The 9,221-nt window shown below is 40.8% G+C and overlaps 1 protein-coding gene across 1 annotated transcript in view; it reads right to left on the minus strand.

The window, feature by feature from the left end:
- Positions 1 to 1,317: 1,317 nt before the first annotated feature.
- Positions 1,318 to 9,221, minus strand: part of cavin2a (caveolae associated protein 2a) — a 21,435-nt gene continuing 13,531 nt past the window's right edge. Inside the window, exon 2 of the mRNA XM_035677171.1 lies at positions 1,318 to 5,265. Within this exon, the coding sequence (XP_035533064.1) occupies positions 4,375 to 5,265 (891 nt within the window). The 3' untranslated portion in view covers positions 1,318 to 4,374. The remainder of the gene's footprint in view (positions 5,266 to 9,221) is intronic.

Here is a 9,221-nt window from a genome sequence, read left to right on the forward strand (position 1 = left end):
CTCATGAAGAATCATTTTAATGATATCACTCACACGTTAGTTCAGGGTGCGTTTGTCCTTGTATTTCAGAAAATGAGTCGAATAAATATTTGTATGTTTTTTGTGGTAGCTTGTTGTAGCTGTGCCACCGGTAATGACGATGGATGGTGTAGTAGAAGAAGCACAAGGTGTTAGCGCGGGTTCGGACATGGGAGGGAGACAAACACCATAGAAACACCTCGGCTCACCCACGGAAGTTGATTAAAAACCCTCCTCGGAGGTATTTTTACGGCAACACGTTGGAATAACTCGATAAATGCAACATATAACGTTACAATATGTTACTAAAACACACACACAAGACCTCAACACTACTATGTTATTATGTGTTTTGATCGTTTTGCAGTGTCTGGATGTGAAACAAATGTCCTTACCTTTGCTGCTCTGCTTGTTTTCACATCATGTCTTGCCTTTCTCAGTTTTGACTCCCTGTGTGTTCTTCATGTGGCCGGCATTTACTTTAATAGTCGTCTTTTCACTTTTGTGTGTGTTTCTTTGCAACATGCTTGCAGACAGTTTTAATATTCAAAGCCAAATTAACGTTACTCCTGGGTCTTAAATGCAAACTACCTGAGATTTCTGCCACTACCCAAATACAATGGAGGTGAATGGAAACGTGTCCTGTTACTCTGGATACGCCACAGATCATGCTAGAACAATAGGGACCGTGTCTTCTGTAGAAAGTCCAATAAAAACAGTTTAAGGTGTGTTTTAAGTATTACTCAGACACTTTGTGAAGTGTTTTTCAGCTTTTCATAGCACCAAAACTTAATTCCACCCACCTTTATTGGAAAGGGGTGGAGGTGAAGGCAGAAATCTAAAAGACAGACACATCAAATAATGGGAAATTAACACTAAAGCTGTTTGGATGGATAGACAATGCTAGGGTATGTGATCAAATATCGGTGAAAGTCTTTATTGCGGCTCTGATCCCAACACATTTGATCTTCATTATATAGACCACTCTCAATCCACAAACCGTGCTATGTAAAGAAGGGCTGAGCTATCGAACCACTCCCTCCACCGAGGTTAATCCTCCACTACCCTGTTTCCTACATTTTGGTTCACTAGATTACAATGCTGTGACCTACAGTTATCTCCAAACTGGCAGTGGCATAAGCACACCAAAACGTTAACTACATGTTTCCTTGGGCACTAAAGGTCAAGCACGCGAGTCACTGGGCAGTGACGCACAGAACATTAACTACTATTATCTAATTCATGTGCAGTGACATTCATTTAACCTGACATACTGCAAATAAACACCCCACACAAAACTTGAATGTTATAAAATCTTTATTGATGTATACAATACTACATTTTTAAAAGGAAATGCCTGCATGTTTACAAGATGCTTGAAACAAGTGTCAGGAGTACATTTAAACACTCAAGTGGCAGGGAATCTTTTTTTCTGTGATGGAAACGTCTTTGGTTTAAGTTATTAACTAAATGGCCATGACAGTAAAAACTTTGTATGAACAAAGATGATGTTAAACACTACCTGACAACGCTGTAGTAAACGTGGAGTTTCAACTTTCCAACAAAAAAATTTCTCATATATTATCCAAAATTTAACTGTTTGATTTCACGACAAATAAAAACAGACTTTTACACACATACACAAATCTAGATATGCCTATTACATGTTTATAATCAGCAGACATTTGCACGAATAAGCAGAAAATACCTTAAAGGCAGTCACATTTGAACCTCTACTGTACACAGAAGGTACACGAGCCTAGTATTCAATCCCTTTTCAGTAAGATGATTTATACAAAAAAGAATTCAAAAGAAAAAAAATCTTCAGAATAACTAAGCAAAGATAACGTAAAGTTATTTAAAATCATGTATGTCAAATTATTTATTAAAGATCCCACTGAACAATGTTCATTTTTGTAAGGCATGAAGGACTCTAAGGCTTTAAAGTCAACTACTGTTGAAAATATTTCTGCTATTTCATGTGCACGGCTTTTCTCCTGTTTCCACTAGACCTCAATAAAGTCATTTTCTTGCATAGTTAGGACATCAACATATTTAGGGCACTATATTTTGAGTTAAAGAATTAAAGAAGTAGTTAAAGAAGTTAAAAATCCATTGTTTTACCTCATCTAAAAGAAAGTATAATGAATGTAGTGGGGTATAGGTTAGATTATATTATGTATACCCCACAACATATTTCAGTTCCCACGCTCAATTGCATTTGAGACTCTCACAATTTTAACACCTTTCTGCCAGGCTGCACATATGCATAACCCCAAGGCAACTTTATCATCCTTTCCAACACCTGAAGTCCTTTCCAACACTTCGCAACACCCACACTTGTCCCCCTTCCACTACAAGCTCATGCCCAGGAGCCTCCACAGGGGCAGAACACCTGTGGCTCCAGAGAGCTTCTTCCCCTTTTTGCACGGTCTCAACAAGGAGGCCAAGAGCATGAAAAATGGGCTGAGCAGGAGTCATCCGTCAAAGCTAGAAATGCTGTCCTCTGCCTTTATTCACTTCTGTGACCTCTCTAGTATCTGGATCCTTGGCACCTGGTATCAGTTGCTAAATTATTTTTGGGGAGTCATGGCATTGGACAGCTGTAACCTAGGCTGGGAAAGCACTAACAATGTGCAACAAGAGGAAGGTCACTTTATAGAAACTTTCAGCATGACCTCAAATTATGAAGTTGATTGTGAATGTATTTGCAGCTCCTTCGAACTTAAAACTTTCTCTGTTTCTTGACTATGCCTCATACAGTGACAGCTGCAAGGAATTCCTCAGAAGAGAGAGAGAGAAAAAATCAGGCCTGTTTTAAACGCTCTCTTATCTACAAAACACAGGAATCCATCCCTTCTGGAGTGCAATTACTGATACCAGCATGTGCAAGGTAAAGGCACTGTAGGAGTATGTGTGTGCATGTATATAGGAGGAGGGGGGGTAAGTGATGGTGGCCTGGCAAATGTATACGATAGCATTTATGTCTAAACACATGAAACTGAGTAAACATTTCACCATGCAAGTTATGGATACCTGAAAGAAAGAGACGGCTTACAAACACCCAAGTATCACATAGTAACTCAAAGAAAAAAAATTCACATATACAACATTTATTGTATAACGTACACACACTCAAGGCAGTAATCATAGAGTTACTAATTTATGGTGTATAAGCTGTAAATTCCTAGAGAGTAATATGCCTCACATAGAAAAAGACAAAATAATTCCTGTACATAAACATACAAAGTTGCCCTGCAGGAAAGACAAAGGGCTGCAAAAAGGGAAAGTTAGTCAGTGTTAAAACCTGTTCTTTGAGTCACTCACTTATTTTTCTCGCCATCTAGAGCAGCTTCTATCCCGCAATGATGTCCTTCATTTGCATCATTGTGATTGAGCACAAACATGTTAAATGGTACTTGCAAACAATTTTACCTTTTACCATTCTCATGGTATTGATTAGTTCGATTCATTTTCATGACATCTATTCTAATTCTCAGCACCTGGAGGTTTATTGTTACTTACTCAATTGGCAGTCACAAATTACTAGGTCATTAAAGATGAATTGGAGCTCACTATAGAAGTAACAAACAATCTGACAAGTTCAGGTGAAGGACAGGAGGCAAGACAACACCACTCAGACTACTAAATTAAAGTCACCTGTTAGTTAAGATCTGGGCTTTTTCAGCACAGGTCCAGTCCAATTCAGTAAGCAACCTGTAGTTCACAACAAAACAACCCAGGACCTTTTTGCTGAAAACCCAGAAACTTCCCATTCCAACTCTTGCACAACCTGGCAACACACTGCCTCAACCGGCTGTGGGCAGTACCACTATAGCCAAAGATTTACTATTTTTCACAAAAAAAAAACCCACAAAGAACAAAGAGGCTATCTGTCAGTGAGGAAAAGAGCTCCAGAGACAGATAAACACAGCAGGAGAGAGATAGTTGGCCCAGCGCCCTGGAGATGTGCTGCTATTGAAGAGGTGGGCTCCAGTTGATGGGAGTAAGTTATGGTGCATTGCTGCAATGTTGCTTTCTTTGGACAACCCTGCTACAGGGTTTAGGAAGCACTTGCACTGGATTCGGATTCTGGGATACTGTGAAGTCTAGTTGCGTAGGCAGTCCAGGTATTTAGACTATGCTGGTGACACTCAAAGTGTTGCAGGAATGGTTCAAGGGTGGACAACCTTAGTAAGCCGAGAGTATATTTCTAGTGTATATGGGTGTTTTATGAAAAACTGTTTACAATGGAGGGATAATTTGAGTCTGCTGGGTGTTCATAAATGTAGGAACTTTAGGAAGAAAAGAAATAATGGTAAGCTAGAATCGATGTTCACTAAAATCTGAATCATATTAAGACACTTGCTCTACAGCAATTGTTGCAGTAGTTGCTGTGGGAATCTGGGTATCTGCTTCTGTTTCAACAGGGCTTTTGTGTTTTTCTTTTTCTTGTTCCTCTTCTTCCTCCTCCTCCTCGCCAACATCATCATCATTCTCTGGAACTGCCAGGCCAGCGCAACGATCACCATTGATCTCGCACTCAATGCTTGGTGCCTCTCCATTGATTGCCAGCTCTGCCTTCATGCTATCTGGGGTGGAGGGATTCAGAATCTCCTGAATCTCCTCAAAAACACCTTCCTGTGTATGCACCTCTGCCAAGGGAATCTCTCCATCTAAGCTTCCCAGTGCAGGAATCTCCACATGGGCTTCTGCCCCAGGTGAGCACATATCTTGTGTGGAGCCCTCCCCGTCTCTGACCTTCTTGACGTTAAAGGTCATGGGAGACACCTTGAAGGAGGAGCTCTTGGCAGTTGGGCTTTTAGGATGGTTAGGGGTGAGGCTCTTCTTGATTTTCTCACGCTTCTCTGGTGGCACAATCTTGGTGGTAATCTGGGTCATCTTCTTTTCAATGCTCTGGCGCGAGAAGGCCTTCTTGAGGCTATCAACCTTCTTCAGGCTGGAGCGCTTGAACTTGTCAGCCCTTCTCTCAAATGTGTGGGAAGTGCCCAAACCCACTGCGTTCTCAACATCCAGCATCTCTTCCCTGTCAGGGTGCTCTGCAAGATAATCATCCTCATCGGAGGATAGGCTAATGGTCTGAAGACCCTCCTCTTGGGCACGGCTACCATCAATAGAGCCTGTGACAGATGGAGTAGGCAGGGTTGATTCTGCATCATACTGGCTTGGTTGTGGGGTCTTGAGGGAGTCCCTGACTAACACGCTGGAAGGGATCTCATTGTCTTCCTATTGGGAAACAGAAAGAAAAAGGTGGGTTAGGTAATTTGGATCAGTTATCAGGGTTTAGTTTGACAAGAAATGCTCTTTATGATAACTTTGTTTGGACTGGTAATGATCAGGGTTAGACTTAAGGCAACTTTAGATGTTCCGATGACTTCTGTGGAATTCTCGACCATGATGATCAAAGTCAAGATATTTCAGCTGTATTTCCAAACCTCCCATGTTGAACATGTTAATACGTACACCTCTAGCCATGGTTTGGCTAATGCAAATGGATGTCTGTGTTTAATACACTTACACACTACACATGTTGGTATGGTCTGCCTGCTGAGGACTGAGGAAACCAGTCTCTGCATGCCTCCCCAGTCTTCTCCTCAAGACATCTGAGGAATTCCACGTTTTTCTGCAGGAGTCACACTTTTCTCTCCATTTTTTTTTTACTTTTATATATCTGTCTCTGCCTTTAACCCACTGGCCATGAACACATTAATCACCATAAACAGAGTGAGATGGAGAGCAGTACGATCAATATCTGGAGTTTCACTTTGTTTATCCACAGTCTCTTCCTCCTCCCTCTGCCTTGCTGCCTATCCATCTGTGCACAATCATGCAATCACACACATGCAGGCACACACTGGGGATTTATGAGCTAGAGTTCCCACCCCCCATTGCCCCCATCCTTTCACACCCAGGAGTGAGTGGAGAGTGAAGGTGCAGCTTCAGTGGTTGACATACTCCACTACACATTTGAAATGCTCATAAAGAAACCCTCCCAGCGACTTCAGCTTGGATTATCACCAGCTGAGCTGAACTGATTCAAGGCCGACACCCCCCCCCACATTGCTGAACATTTTGGATAAAGCCATTTCTGATTGGGCAATGATTACAGTAGCACAGTACTTGGGTGGGTGGTTTTAGTTAATTATGAATGTGAGCTTTGTGGCTACAATTTGGAATTTAAAGGTAGAGATGTTTAACCTCAGGATATGTCCATATCAAGCACCAGTGTAGACCCCGGACATCATCCTCACTACATGGTGGAATGGCATACCTTTTAAGTTGTTGTTTCTGTGCACCATGCTTGTAAGAATGACTCTGCATAAAAGTATGATGGCATTTCAAAGAATCCAAGGCAGCTCTTAAGATCTTATAGGAGTACTTAAAGTGACTGGATGCCTTTAGGTTGCTGAATGATTGCTGAGTGTGCAATGCAACTTTTCCCGGTGTGTCATTAACACATACTTAAGGACTGGGCCAACCAGCTGGTCTGGAAGAGTTCTGCCTCTTGTCCACTCTTCACTCATCACCAATGTGTTTTGCTGTAAAAGGACAGCGTTTTTACTTGCAATATGTCAACTGCTAACTTTAGCTTATTCAAGCCAATTTTGACACGCTATTATCAGTCGGCCAAATGTGTGATAAGATGATACAGTATCTGTGATATAATGTTGTAAAGAGGGCTATAAGATGTGATGTAAACTACACAAAACCATAATGTAAAGTGAAGTACTCTTGTAGTGATTAAACGGTCCAATGTAATCAATATTGTTTTATAGTGTTAGATACCATATTTACACTGAATTTAACACATCACAAGAAAGTATCAAAGTGTCTCTTGTTCCCAAAACCACTTCTAGAACTTTTGTTTAATTTTCTGCACTTTTCTGATCCATGGGACATCTGAGGCAATGTGAAATGAGTACTTGTGATGATGTTCAACTGCTGTTTTACTGAAGTCTGATCGATGGCAGTTCACAGGGCGGCGTTTAGACACCTGCACAATTGACTAAGGTATAAAAAGCTCTTCAGAAGTGAAAAGCCATGCAGAACCCCTCCCGTTTTTTCCACCTTGTAGACACCTGATACCTTTTGCCTTGATCTCAAGCATGCATGCATGATTCACAGTTCAGGTGTGTGCCAAGCATGTGTGGTATCCCAGTGAATGCTTATAAATCTGTCAGCGTGTTCTTAACGGCACAACATCAGCTTCAAGCTTCTTCCTGTTTTTTTTGTCTTCCCCATCAAACTGATGTAGGGAAGACAAAGGTAACACCTTTAACACCAGTATCTGGATGCCCTGATTTGCTGTTGGTCTGCCACACCCACAGAGACTGTGTGGATTTCAATGTGTTCATGCAGAATCAAAATCAGAAAGTCAGGAACTATTTGGGCGACAGCTCTTGTGCTGGACACAAGCTGGACGCTGTTAGAGCAATACCAGAAATCTTGCTCCAGATCTTATGCTTATCACCCTTTTCTGTGTGTACAAATCAGATCAGATCGGAGTCAAATAGTTTTAATCAGCGTGAAGGGTGAGATAGCTTAAGAGTTAAACACCCACCTAAATCTGACCAGTAACTTTTCTCTTCTGACCATCATTCCCTGATAATAAACACTCATCTTCTCGGACTGTTTGGCGGTGTTAAGGTTTGTAAAGATTCAATCTTCACACTTCTGCTCCAGTCTGGGCATGCCATAGACTTTCTGATTTGGCTCAAACATGTTTGATATAATCAGTGTGGGTACTGGAGTGTGTGGGAGGTAGAAACTGAAACTCCAAAACCCTCCAATGAAAACTGAGCTCTCCTACTACATACTGTACTAGACCTGCTGCAGTAACACGGTTTAAAAAAATAGTTGTATTGATTGAGTCATGTGCTACTCATGGTGATAAATACCACCAATGCCTAACTTGTCAGTTTTAATTGAAGAGTGATTATATAAATCACACAGCAAGAGTCTCAAGTGTTCATCCCCACGTTCTTTTCCCAGCCTCAACTTCATTTGGCTATTGTTTTACATCTTTTATTTGGTTTTATTGGTCAAAATGCTGTTTATGTGTTTGGCTAACCAAATACAAAATACTATATAAATACCCAAAAATACTATGAAATAAGTGTGTCCCCAGTTTAACCCCCAACCATATTGGCAAGCAAGCTAGAACAAACAACATTTACCTAAATACCATTTGACCCAGGTCTGTCCTGTGTGTGTGTGTGTGTGTCGACCTCACATTCTGACACTTTTCTCTTGGGAACCCTGTTAATTAATGTACCCTCTAAGCAAGCACTCATTACCCACTAGAGAATGTGATATGTGTGTTCAAGTATCCATGTGCCAGTGTGTATTTGTGTGCAGCCATGTAGGACATTGTTTCAGACTATTAAAGATATTTAACAGGGCAACATTAAACAGTATTGAAAAAAATTTGGCAAACCGAAAAACAAAGTTAATTTAGTGTGACAGCAAGTTTACTGTACGTTAAAGGTCATGCACTTCAAAAGATATTTTGTGTGCTCATGTAATGGAGTTCAAGATCTAATTTAACAGTTGCATGGTAGAAGTGCCATCTAATTGCAAGTCCTAGTAGGTGTTACTAAACCAGAGCTTATGTAAGTCTGTTCACTGGAGTCTCCTGCTCTAGTCAAACAAAGAGAGATCAGGGCGGGGCAGGACGGAGTCGCCACTGATTGAAAGAGCTCCAATGGGCTCAGATTACTCTGAGTGTGTGTCTCTGTTTATACCATACAGGTACGTGTAATGATATCCTATACCTTTTCTTTTGCATCTACTCACTCTTCTTTGTTTATGTGAGTCTGTGTGTGCAGGCATTCGCACATGGCGCAGTTAATGAACACATATACATCCAATACGATAGGATTGTATCACGGTACAAATACTAGGCCTTTATTTTTTATTGCCTAGAGTTATGATGTCTCTTACATCTACTTCTGTCTCTTGTGTATGTGCATTTCATAGACCGATACCATAAAACTGCTATTATATTCCCTCCCAACATCAATCATCAGCTTGCTTTGTAATATCTTCACATTACTCCTGGCCAGCTCGATTATCTTTTACATAACATACATGAGTTCAAAACACACACATATGCACACAGAAGAAAAAATAACAAGAGAACAAATAAAAACACCTCATAAATCTACTAATCAACAAGCACA

Source organism: Morone saxatilis, unplaced genomic scaffold, assembly GCF_004916995.1.
Source record: "Morone saxatilis isolate NCDOM2014 unplaced genomic scaffold, NCSU_SB_2.0 Contig5, whole genome shotgun sequence".
Lineage (NCBI taxonomy): Eukaryota > Metazoa > Chordata > Actinopteri > Moronidae > Morone > Morone saxatilis.